Genomic DNA, 24,391 nt, shown 5'->3' on the forward strand with positions numbered 1-24,391 from the left:
AATTGCTAGGTAGACTAAATTCGATTCTTAAATCAAATATTATAGTTTATTGAATACAAAAGGTTAAAAATAAGAAAGAACCTAAAAGTAATGTGATCGAACCACCACTGATACAATATATATTATCATGAGAAAAACTATGAGCAATGTGGTCGAATCACCACTGATACAATATATATTATATATCATAAAAAGTTGGATACCAACCATCTCGAAAAAATAAATACACACACAACGGAAATTTACTATTTAAAAATTTCCCGTTGGTTAATCAGCCCATTTATTAACTTCCACCTGAGATTTCAAGAATCCCAAATGGAGTCACTTTGCATTTCTACCCAATTATCCCCTTCTAAATCCTCTCTTGATGTTCCTGATTGCATCCAAATCGCACTGGGCGAGTCCATCGGCGTATCATTTATTGCCTCAATCTGACTATCCGACAACCCCACCCTAACCGCCGCCGGACCACCGCTCCGGGACGGCGTCTCCGCCGCCGGCGCCGCCGCGGCAGGCCTCTTGAACCGCATTGCCGCCTCCTGCGCGGCCAGCCTCACGTCCTCAGCGCTGGAACTCGCGGGCTTAGGGAACCCGTCGACCAAGTCCGGGAAATTGAGGCGCACGGCGAAACCTTTAAAGTGAAACGCCGCCACGTCGTAGGCCGCCGCAGCCATCTCCGGCGTGTCGTAGCTCCCCAGCCATATCCTCGTCTTCGTCCCCGGCGCCCGAATCTCCGACACCCATTTCCCCCATTTCCGCCTCCTCACCCCTCTGTACACTCCCCCCGCCGCCGCCGCCGCGGGCGAGTCCCCGGCGGCGCCGTTGCATGGCTCTTCCATCTTTCTTGGAGCTTAAATTCTTAATTAAACTCCGGGTGTAATGTTTTTTTGAAAACCAAAGGAACCATATATATTAATGCAAAAATGCTGAAATAGAGTCAGGGATAGTGTCTCAATACATAAATCAAAAGATGAAAATGCCTGAGAGGCAAAAGTATGAGCAATAACATTTGCTAATCTAAGTAATCACCTCCGGGTGTAATGTAACTTTGTGTGATTCTCAAAATGGTTTTGGATTATATATATAGAGAGGGTGAAATGGCGGAGATTTGGAAGCTTGAATTGGTAGTGGAGAAGAAGATGAAGTAGCGAAGCGAGCTTCCACGTAGTTGCATGAAAGTATATGGATTGAAAGTGGATGAAAGTTGTATGACAGAACGACAATGAAAACCCCACACCCAAAAATAAAAAACATTATTAAACGCCACGTAATCATGGTTTAAACACAGAATGCCCAAGGGTGAGGTGTTTTGGTAAGTTATTTTGTGGGCTCCAATTTCCAATAAAGAAAGTTGGAAATGTTGGATTGTTATTATGAAAACAAGCCATAAGGGATGTCTCTAAGTTATACAATTCAATCTCTATTTAAAATGGTATTATATATATATATATATATATATATATATATTAGTTCAAGTGTGGCAGTGCTCTTCCGTGCGGCCGTGCAGTCACACACCACTCAATGTTACGAAATACACCACTCAATGTTAAGAAACACACTACAATGAAACACACCATAATGTTAATAAATACACCACAGTGCATATTTGTGTGGTGTGTTTCTTAATATTGAGTGGTGTATTTCGTAATATTGAGTTGTGTGAACCGCACGGCCGCACGAGAGAGCACGGCCGCACCTGAACCTGACCATATATATATATATATATATATATTGTAAATTCACTTCTCTTTTTAATGTTAGATAAAAGTTTTTTTTAATATTTTCACAATCATGTTTCAACTAAAATGTGTCTACCTCATAAGTCATAACCCTCATTACCCTCGTGAATATTTAAAAAAAAAATGCATCACTAATACCAATGGGTTATGAGGTTTACAAGGGTTTATATATAATGGTTACAAGGGTTATGAGGGCATTGAGTGTTACGAGCTGAGGGTTATGAAGGTTATGAGGGTTATGTGAGGAGGGTTTTCATTTGAACGCTCCACTGTTAGACAAAAGTTTCTTCAAGCATTTCCGCCATTATTTTTCAACTCAAATACGTATACTTTGAAAACGAATCAATTTCTTATTCACTCATTATTCGTTTAAGCATACAATATATTGATTATTTCGTCTCACTTCGAGAACTCGAATCCACTTTGACCCTATCAAAAATTGAAAATAGACTCCATTAATATTTGTACCGTAAAATAGTCAATTAAAATGTTATTTTATGCCTATTTTTTCGACCTGAAAATTCTAAATTTGACAATGAAAAGTAGCTAGCTGTTTGTCAAAATTTGTTCAACGAAGACTAAATGAAGTGTTTTTCTTAAAATATAAATTAATTAACCAATGTAAATTGTTTGGTTAAACAAAATCACAATTAAACACGTGATTTTGCTACCGACGTCGTACCTAGTTGCTTTGGAATATTTGGAGGGTCAAACCGCCTAGATTGATATACTATTTTATTCTGTATATATATATATCATCGATTTCACCCAAAAAAAATATAAACCACAAAGTAATTAAAATGTTTTACAATATTATTGCACAAAAACTATTTATTAGATCTATTTCAAAAACTAAAACTCCATTCATCAATAAATTTTTATTTTTTTACAATATGGAAAAAATATTATTTTATACACTACTATATATGTGTGGGTGAGATCTTACTCTTAAAATATGCTTTAGATAAGGATTAAATATATTGATGGTTTTTAATCTACCAAATATACTATAAACGAGACAATATGGAAAATAATATTCAAGAGACCATGACTTCTTACTTTATCATCATTTGAATTTACAAAAAATAGTGCTATTGGATGTAAAATTGACTTAATTGCGTTATTAATTTTATCAAATTCATGAGTTACTAATTTTGAACTTTTTTTAATTTAACAACTCAAATATTGTTTTCAATTAAATTCACTGGTCTATTTGACATTTACCCCAACAGGTTTTAAATAATAAACAATTAATATATTGAATGACTTTTTGTTATTTTTGTTGTTTTTTTTTTTAATGAACATTAACCTATGCTATTTTTTTTTCAGTGTTATAAAATTTCTTCTATTATGATTATTTATGTGGCTCTACTATATGTTGCAACATTGATTATTAGGACAGTGTGAGGCAACTAATTTTTTGACTTTGAATTAGTGTTAGGGAGTAGCATTAATTAATGTAGTAATAGTTATAATGGTGAGACAATAAACATGCATGCTTTGTTCTAATTAATGGGCGAAAGACAACTTGTTAGTTGAATGTTAGTTGAGGTTGTATTTGGTCGGCCATACGTTTGAATGTTTGGAAATTTCATATTATCGAACGAAATGTTTAGTTTTGTAAGGTAATTTAAGATTTTTTTGAATGATTTTTGTAGTTTTTTGTCCTCACTTCACATGTTTGAGAGAATCTATAATTTTTAGATTTTTTTTTTACAATTTTACGTGTTTTATGTCATTTCTCAACTTACTTAAAAAAAAATGTAAAAGAAGCTTTGATAGTATTAACTTTTTACTTTTTTCGACAAAGACATTTAGGAGGATGTAAATCATGGTGACTTAATAGCTCAGCAGACAGAGCCAAATGCCATATTAACCATTAATCGGTTGCATTACCAGTACTCCAAGGCCAGTTAAATTACAAAATTAAAACGAAAAATAATAAAATTAAAAATATTATTGTAGCCCCTATACAAAGATTGCTATTGACATTGTTGGTGAATTCATATGGTAACTGAATGGGAGAAATCACAATTTTGAAAAAAATTATAAATGTATTGATAATGAATATAAAATGATAAATATTTATTAGGAATAATAACTCAAATCTTTATAAGTTAAATCCGAATAACTTAAATTGCACGTGCAATGTAAATAATTGCTCAATTATATATTATATTCGATTAACGGTACTAAATTCAAGTAGTCTGATCTTTTATAAATTTATTTTTTATAATATTTAAATTAATATTTAGAAACTATATAAACGTATTATTAAACAAATGGACAAAAGTGATAATTCATATTTAGCATTATTTATTTGTTTGTTTATTTGTTAATTAAAAATAAAATTAATCAAATCAGTATGTTCTTCTTTAAAGAATTTCACATGTGTAAAGAATTCCGTATTCTTCCCCGTCAACAATTTAAAATAATCCATATAAATTGCATAATAATAATAGTAATTATTATTAATATTAATAATAATAATATATTATTATTACATTAAATTTAAATCTTATTATTAAAACTTAAAAGTGGATGGTTTTATTACAGCTGGGTCTTAGTAGGACTCAAATAAGTCATACGTATGCCCCCACACTCCCATCACCGATTTTACAGAAATTGTATTTTTACTATTTTCATTCAAAATCACTGTTTAAAAAAAATTGTCAAAATCATTGTTTACTATTACTTGTTGAAGTGAAATTATCGCAAATAAATAATTACGTAAAAAACTTACAAATATGTCAACATTTACCTAAAAAGGCAACAGTTTTAATTTTTCATAGGGTGTAACATAATTATCGTACCTGAAGGTCACCGTACAAGTTCGATTATTGCTAACAATTTCTCTGTTAAACCCGTCACATATGATATTTCTAGTATGATTTACCTCGCCTGTATAATTTATCTATTTTATATTCTCAGATAGTGATTATAATTTATCTAGTGTATACCTTCGGTAAAGTAATTTGTACAAATTCGACGGTCTGGTAACAATTATGATGAGTAATATTACTATAAATTTTATACTTTATGCTTAAGATGGTTCTGGCAATGTTTTATTTTATCAATTCATGATGTATTTTGAAATTTATGAGCAGTTAATAAATATAAAAGTTTGTAGAACAATACGGATCGGAGTATTAAGATATGCAAATTTGTGTGTAAAAAAAAAAGTGTTTGAATAGTAAATTCCTGTTTTGTTTGTATTTCACCATGCTAATAAATGAAAATGCCTAACAGCCAGATTCCTACCCACTACCACGTGTGGTCTATAATGACCGAGTAAAACTAGAGATTCATGTTCACATATCACGTAAATTCATTGGTTTTGTTCTTGGTAACATTGGTGTTGTATTGTTGATCGAAATGGGTGATTGGAGGACAAAGTATATATAATTCTCATTTTCAAAGGTCACAGATTTGATTTTTTATCAATACTTTATCAATTGAGTCAATTGCACATTGATTTGTTAATGCAATTTACTTATTCTGTGTGATTTGTGAGCTACTATATAAAAATGAAATTTATCCCGTACATACCATCGAATAGTGACTACGAGTTTTCTTCTTTGCCCCCAAAAAAGATATATTGGTGTTGGGTTGTAATAAGATATATTTACTATATTAAATGTTGAAGTTACAAAAATTTGTTGTATTCTAACTAGAGTTGTCAAAGTGGCCCATGCCTAGAACTTGCCAAATTGTCATGACCTAATTGAAAATACTACTTGAACTCTTAAACCAGTGCACAACATGTACAACACTGCCACATATAATGCACACATTACTACTAATAATACACAACTGTAGGGAGTGCACGCAGATATACACCATTTTGTAAGTACACACCTTAAACCTCTAAACCATAAAATCCTAAACCCCACAAAAGTGACCGTATAGTGCACAACCGATACCTTACAACCAGCGCATATCAAACATCATATGATGCACCATACAAAGCAAATCGGTGCACAACCTCACAACCTACGATACACCACCCTCGACATAAAAAACTGTGGATAAGGTTTTTTTTTTTTTTTAAATTTTTTAAATTTTTATAAAGACATGGTCAATTACGGGCTTTTTTACACGTTTGTGATCCACCAGGCCGGAGTATATAGATGTATGGGCCGAACTTTACGGGCCTTTCTTCACCTTCATATCCAGCAGGCCATAAGTCCAGCAAGGTACGTTAGTAATTTAAGAAATCCCAGAGGCTACTAGTGGAAATTCACACCACAAAAAACCCCTCAAACCCTAGGGTTTCTCATCCCTTATTATTTAACTCACTCCGACAGCTTCACGGTTTCTTCTACAAACTCCACTCCGCCCAGAAGAGAGATCGCGGCTGTAGTAGCGGCAGAACCCCGAAGATGGAAGCGGAAGCAGTAGCGGTGGCTCCGGCCAGTCATATTCCTCAGGAAGAAAAGGCTCGCAGTGATATCTTGCTCTTCAATCGCTGGAGCTACGATGATGTGCAGGCACGTTCTCTGAACTCCCCCTTTTCATCTCTGTAAATTTGTTATCTCTTGAGTTTTTCTGTGGTAGTTTTGCTTGTTTAGCTCTGTCCTGTAGTTCATTCTGTTGTTTGTGATTATACTGAACTGGATTTACGATTTCTGCTCTAGTTTGCTTGTTTAACTCTGTCCTGTAGTTTATCTCTTGTTTGTGACTAAATTGAACTGGATTTATGATATCTGTTCTAGTTTGCTTGTTTAACTTTGTCCTGTAGTTTATCTGTTGTTTCTGATTGAACTGAATTGGATTTACGGTTTCTGTTCTAGCTTGCTTGCTTAGCTCTGTCCTGTAGTGTATCTGTTCGTGACTAAACTGAGTTTGATTTACAGTTTTGAACTAGAGAACTGTTGGATATTAAGTTAGAACTTGGAATGTGGAGTTGATACCATAGATTTATGAATTAAGTAAAAGAGTAAATTCAAATCGGTTATGAATAAGCCAATTAGCAGAGCAAGGGCGTTGAACTAGTATAAATGGCGCTACTTGCATTGAAGGTTGGCGAAATAAGTATTTGCTATTCTCCGTGCCTCTCAAATCATATAAAATTCGTTTTGATCAGGCCTCGAACAAGTTGCTACATTTAAGTTTCAAAGATTGTAACTATACATTATGTTAGAGTTCAATGCCTGTGATTTATAGCTGATTGATGACTTTTTTTTTTGGTTTTGTTTTGTGTTTGTTGTGTGCAGGTTAATGACCTTTCTGTTGAAGATTACATTACTGCTACAGCTGGGAAGCATCCTACCTACACTCCCCACACTGCTGGTAGGTATCAAATGAAGAGGTTCAGGAAGGCCCAGTGCCCAATTGTGGAGAGGTTGGTTAACTCATTGATGATGCATGGAAGGAACAATGGTAAAAAGCTTATGGCTGTCCGCATTGTCAAGCATGCCATGGAAATCATCCATTTGCTGACTGACCAAAACCCAATCCAAGTGATTGTGGATGCTGTCATCAACAGGTCCAATTCATTTTTTCAGCATTGTTGATAACTTAGTTTTCCAATTCATTCTTTCAGCATTGCTGATAACTTTTTTCCATTTTATTGTTAATTTCTGTAACACATTGCCAATTAAATACAGTGGACCAAGAGAAGATGCTACCCGTATTGGGTCAGCTGGTGTTGTGAGACGTCAAGCTGTTGATATTTCTCCACTCCGTCGTGTCAACCAGGCTATCTACCTCTTAACATCAGGTGCCCGCCAAAGTGCTTTCAGGAACATAAAGACCATTGCAGAATGCCTTGCTGATGAACTCATTAATGCCGCTAAGGGTTCCTCAAACAGGTAGATTCACCTTTAGATTGTTTCCAGCATTATATTTCCGCTACTCTACAAGTGGATGTTTTTCCTGCACTATATGACAATCTTTTCTCTGGCCATGTACTTGCAGTTATGCGATCAAGAAGAAGGATGAGATCGAGCGTGTTGCTAAGGCTAACCGTTGAGAGTTTCTCAAAGCCAAACTGCTCCTTCCCATGTTTCGCCGACATTGTGTTTTGCAGTTTTGTTGTTTTATTATTACCATTAAGGATTGTGGACAAATGTTTAGAGATTTTTAATGCTCATGTTTTGAGTTAATACTGGAGTTTGATGAATCAGAATCTCAGAAATGCCTTAAAATTATGTTTTTTTAGTTTGCTATCAAGTTTGCAAATTGTCTTTTTTCCCTTTGCTTTTAGCGATTATGCCTCTGTCGGAGCCTAAATTTATATATAATATTATAACTTTATGTTGCATAATTTTTATTTCCATACTTTCGCATTGTGGTATTAAATGTACCAATGGTAGCAGTATCTGTCTTTGAGATATATCTTAACTGGTCAATTTTACTAGTTCTTTACTAAGGATCATTATAAAACCCTAGTGTTAGCTCAATCTGAGTTTGTTGTCTTTTGTCAGTTTTTGGATAATAAGTATGACATTTTTTGTATACAATTTATTGATTTACTGTGGTCTTTTGTTACTGTCCTCCCCCAAGATGGCTTACAGAAGACTAGTAAATAGTAATGGTAAAGACAGACAACGTTAACTCTGGAATTGCGTTATTGTAAATCATTCGTTTACCTATCTAATCTAATCACATTACAAAGTTTTTAACAACTCCTATGCAGAGGCGACATATAAATTGGCTAACTGTCTTCAATTTAAAGAAAAAAAATCAGTGTATCAATGCCATGAGAGTGATTGAAACACACGAAAAAACTACAAGAAAACTGACTGCTGAATCAAAAAGTGATTTCTTTATGAGGAACTAATGCCCAAATGTCCATACAATACTGAAACAACAGACCGTAAAGCTTAACGTTTAACCCATTGGAAGCTCTTTCTCGCTTTCGCTCTACCAGGCTTTTTCCTTTCAACAACTCTCGAGTCTCTTGTCAAGAAACCACCTGGGAAAATGATTAAAAGACGCCCCTTTAAACGCTAATCTAAACAAACTGATGCATGTGTAACTATTGTTTTGCATAGCTCAAACTAATGAGGTAAAGATGAGTGTTTATACCTTCCCGGAGTGGAGGGCGCAACTCTGGATCCCAGTTTTGCAAAGCCCTGCTGACGCCCAATTGGATTGCTCCGACTTGACCTGTTTCACAAGTACTTCATTTGTTCAACTCACCGAAAGTATAATAGAAATGGCAAACTCGAAATAAAACATTAGATGATTTAACAAAAAGAACGTAGCCAAAAAGATATGCTCTTTTCACAGGCATTTTAGCTAAAAGAAAATCGCCACCAGAAGAGTTCATAAAGAATAAAAGAAACTTCCAAACTCGGGGCAGTAAATGCTTCCTCACTTTAGGTGATTGATTTGTTCAATGTTAGGTAATAATAATTTTTAGACACTACAATTACATTAAACACTCTCTAAATACAAAACGCCTATTCAAACAGGATGCTTTAACAGGATTAAAAAACAGTATAAAGCGATTTGGTGAGCATAGAGCTAAGTACCATTTCATAATTAAAATACTCAGATTTGACAAACAAAATTTCGAAAAGGTAAGCATACTAAGAATTCGAATTTAATGGCACTATGGCAACATAAAACGATTAATTATTACTCATAATTTACCGAAACAAATCAAACAAGTGCGCATAGGCTACTCACCTGATACACCGCCACCTTTTACAGTACACTTGACGTCCCACATACCGAGAGTCTTAGTTTCAGAGAAAGGTCGAAGAAGGTTGGCCCGATGATCAAGCATTGGAAAATATACGTCAAACTCTTTGTCATTTACTACAAATTTTCCATCGCCAGGTTCAATCCAGACTCGGGCAATACTGCATTTCCTCCTTCCCGTGCCATAAGCCCTTCCCTTTTCATCTACTTGTCGTACTCGTGCCTTAGCAATTTCCTCCTGTTTCTGTCGTTCTATTTCTGCTCTACTGGATTTCATCGTACTTCTTTCATAACGCATATCTTCTATTTCGTGTAGAGGGGGCAACCCTTTGATGCCTTCAAAGTCTTTCAAAGCCATCAAACTATCGAGCATATCGTCGGTGATTCCAGATGCTGCAATAAGATCACCAAATGCACGGTTTGGACCTGCAAGCAAATACACATGGCACTCTTGTTATGCGAAAGAAAAAACTATATACCAAGCTTCAACGCTGATTAACCAAACAGCTAACACCTAATTTACCAAACACCTTTCTACAATTTAATGTTATCAACTAGTTATACCTTCTAACCCAAGCAGCTAAAAACTATCAACTAACAGCCATTTACCAAACAGGGTCAGAGGCCCTAGGAGCACAAACTATGCGATTGAAATATTGAATAAATCCTCCTCTACCTGTTGCGGGTCAAGGGCACGTTCTTCAAACAGTATATCATATTCAAGAAATATTGCTTTATGTCAGTATGTTTAAGCAGAATAGACGTAGGATTGGCTACTGCATTCGATATATAAATCAAGTTCCCAACCCGAAAAGTATCACTGACTGAATAAACTACCAGCACAATGTATAAATCACCTCTAAAGTGTCATTTAGCTCGAAAAGTATGGCATTTCCCACAACCTTTTTGGATAGCCTAGCCAGACCACTACTTTTTCAGCTTCAGCAAACAACTACAGAATACCAAATGTGATTCTTGCAATATCAAGCATTTAAGGAGGAAATACCAATTTTGGTCCCACAAGTATTAGTAAAATGACAGTTTTGGTCTACATGTTTAATTCCTACCAATTTTCATCCACGACTATTGTTTGAGTGCCAAAATTCATCAAGCCGGTCACCCTTTCATTTAAGACATGCCGAAATACAAAATTGTTAAGGGTATTTTAGTCATTTTCAAATTAAGATTCCAATTTGATCATGAATAAAGGAATTTAAGACCTAAGATCAATCCCAATTAGCAGTTCTCCTCCTCAAATTAAGGTAGGTTGAGGAGGTGAACTGCAATTATGATCCGAGGGCTTAAATCCCTTTATTCATGCTCAAATTGGGATACCTTTAAAATATTTAGATTTTGGCATGTCTTAAAAGGAAGGGTGACCGGAGTGATGAATTTTGGCACTAAAACAACAGTATTCCTAATTAAACATGTGGACCAAATTTGTCATTTTGCTAATTGTGAGACCAAAATTGATATTTGCTCAGCATTTAAGCATCTAAAATTTGTAACTCTTACCATAGTTGCATATTGTAAAGCTTAACAAATTGGACTCTTTAATAACAATCATATATATATATAGCACTCTTTATGGAAAAAAAGAACGCAAAATGACATAACTTACTGCAAATAAAAAACTTCTCTTCTTGAATACTGTAGTTTTGAAGTGAATTACAATGAGAAAGAAGCAAAATCAATTACCTTTGAGAATAGGAGTGAGGGCTTTCTCTTCCAACTCGAGTCTCTTTTCCTCCTCCATCTTCTCTTTCCTCAACCTCTCCTCCTCCTCCGCGTTAAAACTCACAATCTCTCGCTGTTCTTCTTCCCCAATATCGAACACTCTCTCCCCACCCTCATCCACCAACGAGCTCCACGCCTCGTACCCCGCCGCCGTCGCCCACTCATGCTCGCCACGCGCCGCCGTCTCACTAGCCTTCTCCGGCGGCGCGTCGCCCTCCCCCTCCCAATCCCTCAACGAAGGGGTGTTATCCGGTGGCGCTGTTTCGGATCCCTCAATTTCCTCCGAGAACACGGATTGCGTCTCCGAGGAGAGCTTCCAGAAATCGGAGGGCGGAGATTCGCCATTGTTGTTGTTTGTGGAGAAGAATTGGAATTGGAAGGTCCTGGGGACGAAAACGGGGATTGGGGAGTGGGGAAAGAGGGGTTTCGGGTCGGGAAAACGGGTCCTGGATGAGATTTGGGTGAGTAATCGGAGATGTGATGATCTGGAGATGAAGCGAGAGAGCATTGTTTAAGCCCAGAGAGAGAGAGGGAGGAGTGAAGAGAGAAGTAAGATGACAGTGAAAATGGAGAGGGTTTTGGTCGTTTTGGAGGGTTTAAGGTTGTTTTGGATAATAGGCCCGTTAAGGTTGTTTTGGATTAATAGGCCCAATACAGATGTCTTACATTAATAGGCCCATTCCGCAAATTATACAGTGGATCATGGTCATGACTGATACTGCAGTTGTATTGAACTGATACTGCAGTTGTGTCGAAATGAAACTGCAATTGCGCGTAACAGAAGTCGTTTCATCCGTCTGGAACTGCAATTAAAAGAAAATTGTATAATTTTTTTTTATCTTAGTAATAACAAAACATTAGGGATAGAATTAATAATTTCAGTATATAATAATTTAGGGACGAAAAGTGCAATGCCAATAATAGTTTAGACTTTAGAAGCGAAACATATGCACCACTAACACACCAAATTTCACATTTAATAATATGTGTAATTGTTTTTTTTTTCATACATGTAAATCTTCAATACATATAAGAAGGAATTGGGGATTAAACATGTGACTTACATGCTTACATAAATCGACCGCGAATTTCCTTCCTGTATGAGTACATAAAAGCTTGTAATATATAAGAAATTAAAATTAAAATTATTTTAACTTGTAATTAACTTCTAAACTAAATAATCATCAACTGAAATACTCAAAGCTTCTTCACTAATTCCGCTCCCTTCTCGCGACGAACAACACGGCGTCTCCGCCCACCGGAAAATCTCTTCCGCCGCCTCGCCGCCACCCCATCTATTCTCTACTCCGCCACTTAACTCCACCGCCTGCGGCGGTTGCAGTAGGAGGCGTTGATGCGCGTCCACGGCCATGCCGGCGTCGGAGGCCACCTTTTGCACCGACCGCGGCGACATCCCCCGGCCGACGCCGGCCGGCGGCATCAGCGCCGGAAAATTCAGCTTGTCCAACGACGCCGTTTCTCTCAGGCAAACGGACGCGATATCGTGCGCCACCGCCGCGGCCTCCGGGGTGGCGTAGGTTCCCAGCCAAAGGCGGTCCTGGGTGCCCGGAACCCTTATCTCCGACACCCATTTTCCCCATTTCCGGCGGCGAACGCCTCTGTATCTCCTCTGCGACTCTTCCCCTCCGGCACTGCTCATTTCCGCCTCGTAATCTAAATCAAATTGGTCAAACTATTGTTAACTTAGTAATTACAATATTACAAGTTCGACTCTGAAAAAATCGTCTATTGACTTTATTAATTTAAGTCAATCAGTTATAAACAACTAGGCTACTGATTTATCTTCTTGTGGTTGACTTCGCCGATCAGTTATAGATAACTAAGCTGATTTATCTCTTTGTCGTTTGTTGTCTTTGATCACGAAATTGAATTTACTCCGTCCGCACCTTCAAATAGTGATTACCAATTTTCTCGCCCGTACAAAACGAAAAGAAAACCTAAAAGTGCCGGAAAAAGCTTAATGGAATGGAGAATGATGATGGAGTGGCTATAGTAAAGTCTAACTGGATTTATGGCTATTTATAGGTTGAAGATTGAGAAAGTCAAATAGGCCTAGTTGCAAGAAAAATGTGGCGATGGGAGAAAAATGGATAAAATAAATTAAGGTTTGACCTTTGACAACATTAGAGCATGGCCAAGAAAGACAAAGACTTTTTCTGATTTGTCATGTTCAAGGTGGTGGGCTCTGGATGCCGGTTTGTGACGTCATTTAGTATGTCATCACATGAAGACTTTAGATAGTCAAAGAAGACAACCTAGTAATAGTAGTTTTCAATCCATTTCAGGGGGCAAAGGCCAAATATGCGACTTGCAATTCATTGACATTAATTTGTGGCTCTTGTTTCACTTTAGAGATATTTGACATTACTCCAAACAACCTTGTAGTAGTAAGTAGTTTTCAACTTTTCATTAATCCTTGTACTTTATTGTCGCTTTTAATAGTACGATGGAAGTTCGAATTTCAGAATACGATTTAGAATTGAACTCTTCAAGTTAGATTATGATTGGGGTTGGGGTCATTATGCGCATAAGCGTAAATAGTTGGATGTGTGCTTCAACATTGCGCACGTCGATTTAATTTGCCTCCTCATGGACCTAGAAATAAATAGGTTCATGGGGTTCAAAATACAATTCAACGAAGATGAAAACCTAGATCATCAAAAGATTGACACTGATATCTTATGTATTTCACACAATTATGTGTTCTGTATGTGGTATAATTTATGAATTGGCTAGAATTGTCGAAAAGTATCAACATGCATGTAGCAAAAATTTGATAGTCGTGCAATAAATGTAAAAAGAAAAATTGATAATCATATCAATGACTAAATACATCAGATGTACAATAATTTGTTGATCTGAAGTGAAGAAAAACTCTTATTTGAATTGTGCTGGATAATGTTTCTAAAGCATTTGATGCAACCATACATACTATAAATCATGTATAATACTAGAATCGTTGGTACTTATCTAAACCACTAATATATATATATATATATATATATATATATATATATACCATTATTTATTTCTTTCTTTTTGTTAAGTATAGGAACACCAGAGTAAAAAGTATACATCGAAGTCTTTCAAAAGGTCAAGGCATTTCATATACGATAAAATATTATTATTACTTTATTAATATAATATAAAGAAAATAGAGTATATAACATAGCAGAAATTATATTACACTATCACTTAATTTTTATCTTTTTATGTGTTTTGCTTTTTCTTTTTTTTTTTCTTTATTTATTTATTTATAAATATTTACTATAACTCTACTTAATTATTTATTGAAGTGATGAGATCAATCAAGTAAAGTAATTAATAAATATAAATAAGTTTTTATAATTTGTTTATTTTAATTATTATATATAGAGATTGAGAGCCAGGTCATAAAAAACGTGTTGACACCAGTTGGTCAATTTTACTATTTTAGTGCACGTGTTTTATTAAATTTTCAAAGGAAAACACACTGTAGAAATATAAAATATTTCATCTTATTCCATTTTATCTGTATTATACTTACTATTTATTTGTCAAATTAATTCTTCTTCTTTGTTTATTTTCTTTAATGTTTGCTCATTTTTATTTTTTTATAAACATATAAATTTTGTATACTAAAACTAAACTTAATAGTATAAAAATTTGAATTAAAAATAACTTTCAGTCAAGTCTCGTCAATCAAAACAGACACATAAAATGAGACGGAATGAATAATTTTTTATTGTTTAAAAACTGTTAAATGTAACTTTAATCAAATTTTCAACTTAATCTAAGTGTGCGTGCGCGCGCGCGCGCACACACACACATATATATGTGTGTGTGTGTGTGTGTATATATATATATATATATATTTGAAGCACTAATAATTCTTTACAAAGTAATATATGTTCTAATTGGTCTGGTGTGACTATGTCGTGTTAGAGTTAAACTTGCATCCCTTTCAAGAGTGCGAATAGTTTAACTAAGAGCCTGAGTGGTAGAAAGCGTCAATGCGTAAACAAAGCCTTTATATAATTCAAATGAGAGAGGAATAAACAAATTGTATAATTCAAATAATCTCAAAGGGACCAAAAAAAAGGTGGAAGAGTCACAACTGAGTAAATCATGATTCTCATATCAGTTACCTGTTAGATTATTGTTAATATTATATCGGTAGATTCAATTGCACATTGTCTGCCTAATGCAATAGGCTACCTCTCATATGTGATTTCGAGCTATCTCGCTTAGCTAGGGTTCGTTTGGAAACTTAAAAAATGACTTTTAAAAGTCATTTTCTAAATTTTCATGTTTGAATATTCAAATAAAATAGAGTTAAAGAAAAATATTTATTTTGAATAATGAAAAAATGTCAAATTTGACGAAAATGTATTTTTTTACATTTTTTGTTGGGAGAAATTCTTTATTTTCGTTTCTCTCTCTTCTTTCTCATCTCTCTTCAAAATAGTTTATGAATTATCATTACCACTTATTATTGTTACGTTATAATACATTGTATATTAATTTTCTAGAAAATGAACTAAACAAATAAAATGCAATATCTTAACTTTCACCCAAACATAAACAAATAATTTTATAACTTCCATCCAAACACTGACAAATTAAAATATTTTTAAAAAATGATTAATTTTTTTTAGAAATTATTTTTCACAAATATTTGTCAAAGGGTAGATTTTGACATAACAAACATTGATTGACTGGTGTTGAATCTTTTAAAATGAAATTTTAGTTTATTTTTAATACAATTTTCTTCTATAATATTGAAATTTTAGTATTTTTTAACTCAACAATTATGGATAATTAGTAAATAAATGAATGAACAATACAATCTTACAATTTACGTTGAATCTGAATTAGTTTTATAATAATAAAAATGTCTAGTGTTATAGGTTGTATCTGAATTAATTTATGAAGGTGCTACCGACGTGCAGTTATAAATAGACGGAAAAAGGAGGTGTTTGACTGTTTGAGGGGGTCAAATGACGGTGGGGGTTAAAATCAACGTGACGTCATTGGTCGGTGCGCACATTTAATGTAGTTCCCACAATTGGACACTTCAATTCCTATTCCTATTTTGACACTTTCCAGATTTTATGTAAGCAAATAAAGATTTTGTTTTTTGTTTTGTTTTTGTTATTGTTTTTTTTTTTGCCCTGACAAACGATTTGTCGGGTCGGGCGTGGGGCCCATTGAAGTGGGATTCAATTTTGGTAGAAGATATTACATGACATTTGGTTGAAATGAGAAAATTAAAGGAGAAAAATAGAGTGAGAATTTAAATTACATTATTTGATAAACATAAATAGAATATAGAATATTAAGAATTATAAAGAAAGACGTGGATAAAAGCTAAAAAGCTCTTGTAGATGATGATGATGATGGTAAAATAGTAATTCACATTGGAATTACAATTCTCACCAATCAAAACATGAAATTACAATTTTATGAAATTTAGTAGAAATGAAATTACAATTTAATCATACCAAACACCCCATTAGAGTTCAAAAGAGTAAAGTTATACAATCAGCGATAGAAAGTGGATGAATTTTATCTCAAGAGACACCAAACTCATGAATACTCAACTGCAAGTTAAGTTATGAAAGTTTGTTGCTATCTCGTGTACACAAATTTAACTCTATATAAATATGTTGTTAACCTCTTATTAGACAGAGGTTGGTAAAGAACCAAATCTAGTACAAGATGATTAATTAAAAAATTGTTAAGCATATGCATGACTGGCCAAGTTCAACACACTATGGGCTAGCAGGCGTTTAAAGAGCGAAAAATGCCTCAAATACCTCAATAATTTTATTTTACTTAATATATTTGTTTACTTTTTCTGTATGTTTTGGGGCTATTATATAAAAATAAAACTTTATCCCATGTTGACCTGCTGATATTAAGATCAGTTTCCTTGTGTGTGTGTACGGATGTATGATATTTGAGGTGGTCCATGACTGATGGCTCCATGCCTTTGAATTAAATGTCACCACCTCTACTCTAGTATCCGGAGCCTAATTCCTAATTGGATATTGCTTCAACTTGGCCATTTTGTCGGCCATAATTTATCAACACAACTTTTTGAAGTTAGTGTTTAAAATTATTTTTTTTTTGAGAAAAAAACTAAAATTAATATATTTATTAAAAATGAGAAAAATTAAAATACAATTCAACCATTTACAACCGTGAGTAAGCAAACGGTTAATGTAATTATACAATTAAGAACTTTTAGGGATATTCAATGACATTAGGTCAACACTCGACGATATGGTTAGATGTGCTACTCGTTATGCTGAGGAAACAGAGACTTTGTTGGTAAAATGAGATATGATCTCATAAATTGGTTAAAGATGGATTAAATGGGACCCTCTTACAAGGGCAAGTTCAAGTTGAATACTAATGCGGCTATGAAGTTGGGGGTTAAGGATAACCAGTGCCAAGGATTGAGTTTGGGATCATTAAGGTAACTGGGTGGTCAAAATTAGGATAACAAATAGCTTCTTGGTAGAGTTTTGGGGCTTAGAGAAAGTCTCGAACTTGTCTAAAGAAATAGAGTTTTTGAATGTGGGAGAGGAAATTGACTATGAAGTATGATGCGTACACGGATTGCTTCCCGCAATAAGTGCACACTCAAGGAATCACTCAAGAACCTTTCGTGTCCAAAAGAGGATCTTACCTTGTAGACTCTTGGATTTTGAGATCCCAACTCTACAAATGCCTCACCAAACTAACAAATAATACTCTCAACCCTTAGATTATTAAGCAAGGCTAAGAATTAGAGTATTAGGAATCTAGCACTAGAATTAAGATACAAAAATAAAATTAGCTATATAATATGAGTAATAGTATTCTTTTTGATTTTTTTTGGATATGTGTGTGAATATAAAGAACAAGATAAATGATAAACTAGCTTCTCACTAGCCTACCAAGATTGAATGCTTCTCACAAACAACCTAAACTTCAATGCACTTCTCATGCAAAGAAAAGAGAGAAATTTCACTCAAATTGAATTCTTACAAGGTGTGTCTCAAACCATTGGGTTTATGGGGTATTTATAGGGGAAAATAAGGTATTAAATATTCTAGGTCACTAATCCCACCCAAAATAAAAAATTACAACTTTGTAAAAGTAATTCCCACCCAAAATTAAAAATACAAAATAATTCCCCACCCAAAATTAAAATACAAAATAATTTCCCACCCAAAATTAAAAATACAACATTTTGCAAAAGTAATTTCCACCCAAAAATAAAAAATACAATTCTTGCAAAGTAGTTTCCCACCTAAAAAAAAAATACACCTTGCAAATAATTTCACACCGGGAAATTTGATCTGATACTGAAGTCTGAATTGTCTTCAAAAGTTTTTATGTGAAGACAATTGAATAGAATTATTTTTCCAGATTGATCTTCTTCTTCACAAAAAGATGTTGGACTCCAATCTGTTTGCACAAAAGTGTTAAAAGCCTCTTGAATCTTCCTTGACTTAGATCTTGTTACCGGGCCACTCGAGACTTTTAATGGATCTTTTATTTGTTGCATTCCGGTCTCATCATCCTCCCCTTCTTGAAAAAGATTCGTCCCCGAATCTGAAAATTCAAAAGGAGCTAAATCAGCAACATTAAATGTAGAAGAAACACTATGCTCACCTCGAAGATCTAATTTGTATGCATTGTCATTGATTCTTTCAAGCACTTGGAAAGGTCCATCTCCTCGAGGCATCAACTTGGACTTGCGTTGGTTTGGAAATCTGTTTTTGTTGTAGTGGATCCAAACCCAATCTCCGGGTTTAAAAATTATTGCCTTGCGTCCCTTGTTGGCCTTTTGAGCGTATTGCTCATTTTTCTTTTCAATTTGAGCTCGAACCTTGGAATGAAATTCACGAATCCCTTGAGCTTTCTTAGCAGCATCCGCACATTCCTTATCATTCACATGTAAGGGAATCAAATCTAAGGGGGTTAATGGATTAAAACCATAAGCAACCTCAAATGTGTTAGGAACATCATGTAATAGGTTTTGATGATACCAAGCAAACTCCACATATGGTAAGCTTTCTTCCCAAGACTTGAGGTTTTTTCTAATGACTACCCTTAGAAGTTGTGTTAGAGTTCTATTCACAACTTCGGTTTGGCCATCTGTTTGTGGATGACAAGCAGTAGAGTACAAAAGTTTTGTACCAAGCTTTCCCCAAAGTATTCGCCAAAAATGACTTAGAAACTTGGCATCTCGATCGGACACAATGGTGCGTGGAATCCCATGTAAACGCACTACCTCTTTGAAGAATAAATCTGCAATATGAGATGCATCATTAGTTTTGTGACAACCAATAAAATGAGCCATTTTACTAAATCGATCAACAACAACATAGATTGAGTCATGGCCCCTTCTACTTCTAGGTAACCCTACTATAAAATCCATAGATAAATCAGTCCAGGGTTCCTTAGGAACAATTAATGGTGTGTATAACCCTTGTGGGAGAGATCGTGATTTAGCTTGTTTGCAAGTAACACATTTGCTAACAAACAATTCCACATCCCTTCTTAACTTGGGCCAAAAGAAGTGTCCATGTAGGACTTCATAAGTTTTAGTCACACCGAAGTGTCCCATTAATCCACCACTATGGGCTTCCTTAATAAACATTTCTCTTAAAGAACAATTTGGCACACACAATCTATTTTCTTTGAACAAATATCCATCAAGTAGATAATATTTGCCAATTGGAGTTGTAGAACATGCCTTATATTTTTCTGCAAAATCAACATCATTACTATACAATTCTTTGAGAAATTCAAAACCAAGTAATTTGGCTTGTAATGATGAAAGTAGAGCATACCTTCGAGATAAAGCATCAGCCACTCGGTTTTCCTTACCTTGTTTATACTTGATAACATACGGAAATGCTTCAATAAACTCAAGCCATTTCGCATGTCTCTTGCTTAACTTACCTTGCCCCCTAAGGTGTTTGAGTGCCTCATGATCGGAGTGTATGACAAACTCTTTAAACCATAGGTAATGCTCCCAAGTCTCAAGAGTTCTTACAAGTGCATATAACTCCTTATCATATGTAGAGTAATTAAGTGCAGGACCACTTAATTTCTCACTAAAGTAGGCAATAGGATGTCCTTCTTGCATAAGAACAGCTCCAATACCTATCCCAGATGCATCACACTCAATCTCAAAAGTTTTATCAAAGTTTGGTAACGAAAGTACCTGAGCAGAACACAATTTTTCCTTGAGGGTTTGAAAGGCTTGTTCTTGTTTAGGGCCCCATTCAAATTTAACATCTTTTTTCACAAGTTCATTCAATGGGGCTGCAATTGTACTGAAGTCCTTGACAAATCTCCGATAGAAACTGGCAAGACCATGGAAACTACGGACTTCAGTTGCTGTTTTTGGTGTTGGCCAATCTCGAATTGCTTGTATCTTGGTCTCATCTACTTCAATGCCTTTAGAACTTACTATAAAACCAAGAAAAACAACACTTTCCACACCAAAATAGCATTTCTCAAGGTTAGCATACAATTGTTCTCTTCTTAAAACAAGAAAGACTTCTTTAAGATGTATTATATGCTTTTGAGGGTCTTTGCTGTAAATGAGAATATCATCAAAATACACAACAACAAATTTTCCAATAAAATTCCTAAGAACATGGTTCATCAATCTCATGAAGGTGCTAGGGGCATTTGTTAATCCAAACGGCATAACTAACCATTCATAGAGACCATTTTTAGTCTTGAAGGCAGTTTTCCATTCATCTCCCTTTTGCATTCTAATTTGATGATAACCTCTTCTTAGATCTATTTTACTGAAAATTTCAGCCCCATGCAATTCATCAAGCATATCATCTAACCTAGGAATAGGATAGCGATACTTTACCGTGATGTTATTGATGGCGCGACAATCAACACACATCCGCCACGTGCCATCTTTCTTTGGTACAAGTAGTACGGGTACAGCACATGGACTGAGGCTTTCTTGGATGAATCCAGCTTGTAACAACTCATCAACTTGTCGTTGAATCTCCTTGGCCTCGTCAGGATTAGTGCGATATGCCGGTCTATTAGGCAAACTTGCTCCAGGTATGAGATCAATTTGATGCTCAATCCCACGAATTGGAGGTAACCCCTTTGGTAACTCTTCAGGAAAGACATCTGCAAATTCAGAAAGCAAAGTAGAAACATCAGAAGGGATAATTTCACTTTTAATAACATTTAAACAAAAATCAATCGGGTAAAGTAAGAAAACTCCCTCTCCCCTTCTTAAGGCTTGCTCCACTTCTCCCTTTGTCATGAGCAAATTATGAGAGGATTGCGTAGTGTCCTTCTTCATCCCTTCCTTTCTTTGCTTCTTCTCATGAGCTATGGTATTTTGTTTTCCACTAGTGGTTTCCTTCATGGCCTCTTTTGCCTTTTGGGCAAGTTCTTCTCTCAATTTTTTTGATTGCACTTGTAGGTTGTACACTTCTTTTGGTGCTAGTGGAGTCAAAGTATACTTCTTACCTCCTTTATGAATGGTGTACTTGTTTGTCTTACCATGGTGTAAGGTGTCTCGGTCATATTGCCATGGCCGACCAAGCAAGATGTGACAAGCATGCATTGGGATGACATCACATAACACATCATCTTGATATTTTCCAATAGAAATAGAAATGAGGGCTTGTTTGTGTACCTTGAGTTCACCATCATCATTAAGCCATTGTAGCTTATAGGGTTGAAGATGTTGGATTGTTGGTATTTTCATTGCATTAACTACATCCTCGCTGATCACATTGGTACAACTCCCCCCATCAATGATGAAACTGCATGTAGCACCGGGAATCTTGCATTTTCCATAGAAGATGTTCTCTCGTTGTTCTTCTTGATCTAGGACAACTAGAGTGCTCAAGGCTTTGTGGACAACGCAGTTGAAATGTAGAGCATCATCTTCTTGCACTTCTTCTTCAGAATGGTCATCTTTTTGTCTTTCTCCGATAGGCTCCAACTCTTCGTCATCAGATTCATTTGCGGACATGTATTCTCGCTCATCTTTGCCGGTGGTGAGAATTTTTTTGGTGTTGGGGCATTCTCGAGCATAATGTCCTCGGCCTTGACACCTGTAACATGTCACAGTACTAACCTTTTGCTTTGAGCCCTCTTGGAACTTCTCTTTCTCCCTTTGGTTATTTTTCTTCTCCTCCTGGGTGTGGGATGGTCGAGAGTACTCCTTTTGTGTCCTTGACTGATAGGAGTTGTTAGTAGCCCTCCTTGGTTGATCCCATTGAGAAGACACAGATGGTTTGCTTCCCCTTTCAGATCTCAGCTCATCTTCTACCTTCGAAGCAACTCGAACCAATTTGTCCACGTCGTCAAATTCTTGGTTGCGGAGTTCTCTTCGAATATCACGGTTGAATCCTTCAAGGATACGGGCTATGGTGGTCTCGTCATCCTCTTGGATATTTGCTCGTGCCTTCAATCTCTCCATCTCCTTGTAGAACTCACGAACGGACTTGCTGCCTTGTTTGAGTTCTTGTAATTTTCTGCGCATATCACGATAAAAATTACTAGGCACAAACTTCCTTCTCATCTCCCTCTTAAGCTCTCCCCATGTCTCTATAGGTTCATCTTGGTCTTCTAGACGCCTACGACTAAGTTGTTTCCACCACAATTTAGCAAAATCTTTTAGGGATGCTATGGCTGTTTTAAACTTCTTTTCTTCCCCAAAGTTATGAAGCCCAAAAATATCCTCCACTTCATCTACCCAATTTAAGAAAACTTCGGGTTCATCATCCCCATTAAAAGTAGGCATTTCCATTCTTAAAGAGCTAAGATTATTATCTACCCTTTCTTCCACAAATCTTCTAGGGAGCATGCGAGGTAAACTATTATATCTTGTTATTTCTCTACCCCTCCTCTCTTCTTGGTTTCCTCCCTCATGATTTTGTACTCCCTCATTTTCAACTCTCACTCTTTGATTTTCTATGTTTTGTAGCCTATCACTAAGATCTTTCATCATGGTCATCATTTTCTCCATTTGGGCAATAATACTACCTTGTTCACTAGTACTAGCCATACTTGACATTCCTTTAAGTAAAAAAAAATGCAAAAAAATAAGAAGATAGTAATCAAAAGGAAATATTTAATCACTCACAGTTTATTCACTCTTTTTTTTTTTTTACTTTTTTTTTCTCAAGTACTAGTTCTTTTCCTCTTGGTCCTTAACAAAGCTTAAAATTCACAAGGGTTGTATCCACCACAAACAACAAACCAAACACTTGTAGAGTTTGAGTCTAGTAAGCACGAAAGGTAGGAAATAGCATGTACAGAGTGATGTAGAAACTGACACAGAGGGTGTTTGAAACTGACACAGGTGGTTTTTTTTTTTTTTTTTTTTTTGTAAGAAACAAAGAAAGTAGAAGAAGTATATGTGATAGAAAGAAACAAAGCACAATTAATTTCAGGTAATGCTTAGATATAAATTCAACAATTCAAACTAAAAATCAAACCAACCTTATCCTTTCTTCTTTTTCTTTTTTTTTTCTTTGCTTTTTTTGTTTTGTTTTGTTTTTTTTTTCTTTTTTTTTTTTTGTTTTTGTTTTTTTTTAACAAACCTCCAATAAAGTAAACTTCAACTAAATTAAAAATACAATAGTAGAATAGATTAAAAGAAGCTTGATGGTATCTAACCTTTATAAGGTCACCAAATCAAAGCTATGAATATAAAGAGTAAAAGTACGGAAATGAATAAAACAAAAATAAAAATAGACACAATAGTAGATATGAAATTTAAAGTAGCAAGGAAGAGTAAATATGAACTTTAAGATAGCAATAATAGAATAAAGCAAGAACGTAACGGATATAAGGGAAAAGGAAATGGAACAACAGTAAATATGAAATTACAGATAGGAATAATGGAATAAGAGAGAGAAAAAAAAGGAAATTAAAGATAGGAATGATAGAATAAGAAGAAAAAAAAAAGGAACTTGGCTCTGATACCAAACTGATGCGTACACGGATTGCTTCCCGCAATAAGTGCACACTCAAGGAATCACTCAAGAACCTTTCGTGGCCAAAAGAGGATCTTACCTTGTAGACTCTTAGATTTTGAGATCCCAACTCTACAAATGCCTCACCAAACTAACAAATAATACTCTCAACCCTTAGATTATTAAGCAAGGCTAAGAATTAGAGTATTAGGAATCTAGCACTAGAATTAAGATACAAAAATAAAATTAGCTATATAATATGAGTAATAGTATTCTTTTTGG

At 35.1% G+C, this 24,391-nt stretch overlaps 4 protein-coding genes and 1 non-coding gene across 5 annotated transcripts; 2 read left to right on the forward strand and 3 right to left on the reverse strand.

Moving 5' to 3' along the window:
• Positions 1 to 27: 27 nt before the first annotated feature.
• LOC116025435 (ethylene-responsive transcription factor ERF022-like) lies at positions 28 to 839 on the reverse strand. Its single transcript, XM_031266664.1, has one exon. It carries the CDS (start codon positions 837 to 839, stop codon positions 303 to 305), a length of 537 nt encoding a protein of 178 aa, XP_031122524.1. The 3' UTR covers positions 28 to 302.
• A 5,215-nt stretch (positions 840 to 6,054) lies between these two features.
• Positions 6,055 to 7,913, forward strand: LOC116024032 (40S ribosomal protein S5-like). The gene is made up of 4 exons (XM_031264936.1): positions 6,055 to 6,229; positions 6,956 to 7,227; positions 7,349 to 7,552; positions 7,659 to 7,913. The coding sequence occupies exons 1-4, from the start codon at positions 6,122 to 6,124 to the stop codon at positions 7,711 to 7,713; spliced, it is 639 nt and encodes a 212-aa protein (XP_031120796.1). The 5' UTR covers positions 6,055 to 6,121; the 3' UTR covers positions 7,714 to 7,913.
• LOC116026371 lies at positions 6,715 to 6,847 on the forward strand. Its single transcript, XR_004099839.1, has one exon. It is a non-coding gene; the product is annotated as a small nucleolar RNA snoR86 (small nucleolar RNA).
• A 476-nt stretch (positions 7,914 to 8,389) lies between the features above and the next one.
• Positions 8,390 to 11,702, reverse strand: LOC116025224 (30S ribosomal protein S9, mitochondrial). The gene is made up of 4 exons (XM_031266376.1): positions 11,091 to 11,702; positions 9,378 to 9,818; positions 8,772 to 8,852; positions 8,390 to 8,658 (listed from the first exon to the last, which is right to left on the reverse strand). The coding sequence occupies exons 1-4, from the start codon at positions 11,635 to 11,637 to the stop codon at positions 8,567 to 8,569; spliced, it is 1,161 nt and encodes a 386-aa protein (XP_031122236.1). The 5' UTR covers positions 11,638 to 11,702; the 3' UTR covers positions 8,390 to 8,566.
• A 375-nt stretch (positions 11,703 to 12,077) lies between these two features.
• Positions 12,078 to 13,132, reverse strand: LOC116025225 (ethylene-responsive transcription factor ERF019-like). Its single transcript, XM_031266377.1, has one exon. The coding sequence runs from the start codon at positions 12,787 to 12,789 to the stop codon at positions 12,298 to 12,300; it is 492 nt and encodes a 163-aa protein (XP_031122237.1). The 5' UTR covers positions 12,790 to 13,132; the 3' UTR covers positions 12,078 to 12,297.
• Between the last annotated feature and the right edge of the window lie 11,259 nt (positions 13,133 to 24,391).

This window comes from Ipomoea triloba, chromosome 7 (assembly GCF_003576645.1).
Source record: "Ipomoea triloba cultivar NCNSP0323 chromosome 7, ASM357664v1".
NCBI classification, from domain to species: Eukaryota; Viridiplantae; Streptophyta; class Magnoliopsida; order Solanales; family Convolvulaceae; genus Ipomoea; species Ipomoea triloba.

Coding starts and splice junctions, on each gene's coding strand:
- LOC116025225 (XM_031266377.1), bottom strand. CDS start 12,789: ATGAGCAGTGCCGGAGGGGAAGAGTCGCAGAGGAGATACAGAGGCGTT.
- LOC116024032 (XM_031264936.1), top strand. CDS start 6,122: ATGGAAGCGGAAGCAGTAGCGGTGGCTCCGGCCAGTCATATTCCTCAG. Junction 6,230..6,955: donor GGAGCTACGATGATGTGCAG/GCACGTTCTCTG, acceptor TGTTGTGTGCAG/GTTAATGACCTTTCTGTTGA. Junction 7,553..7,658: donor GCTAAGGGTTCCTCAAACAG/GTAGATTCACCT, acceptor ATGTACTTGCAG/TTATGCGATCAAGAAGAAGG.
- LOC116025435 (XM_031266664.1), bottom strand. CDS start 839: ATGGAAGAGCCATGCAACGGCGCCGCCGGGGACTCGCCCGCGGCGGCG.
- LOC116025224 (XM_031266376.1), bottom strand. CDS start 11,637: ATGCTCTCTCGCTTCATCTCCAGATCATCACATCTCCGATTACTCACC. Junction 8,853..9,377: donor AAAAGGTGGCGGTGTATCAG/GTGAGTAGCCTA, acceptor CTTGTGAAACAG/GTCAAGTCGGAGCAATCCAA. Junction 8,659..8,771: donor GCGCCCTCCACTCCGGGAAG/GTATAAACACTC, acceptor TCATTTTCCCAG/GTGGTTTCTTGACAAGAGAC.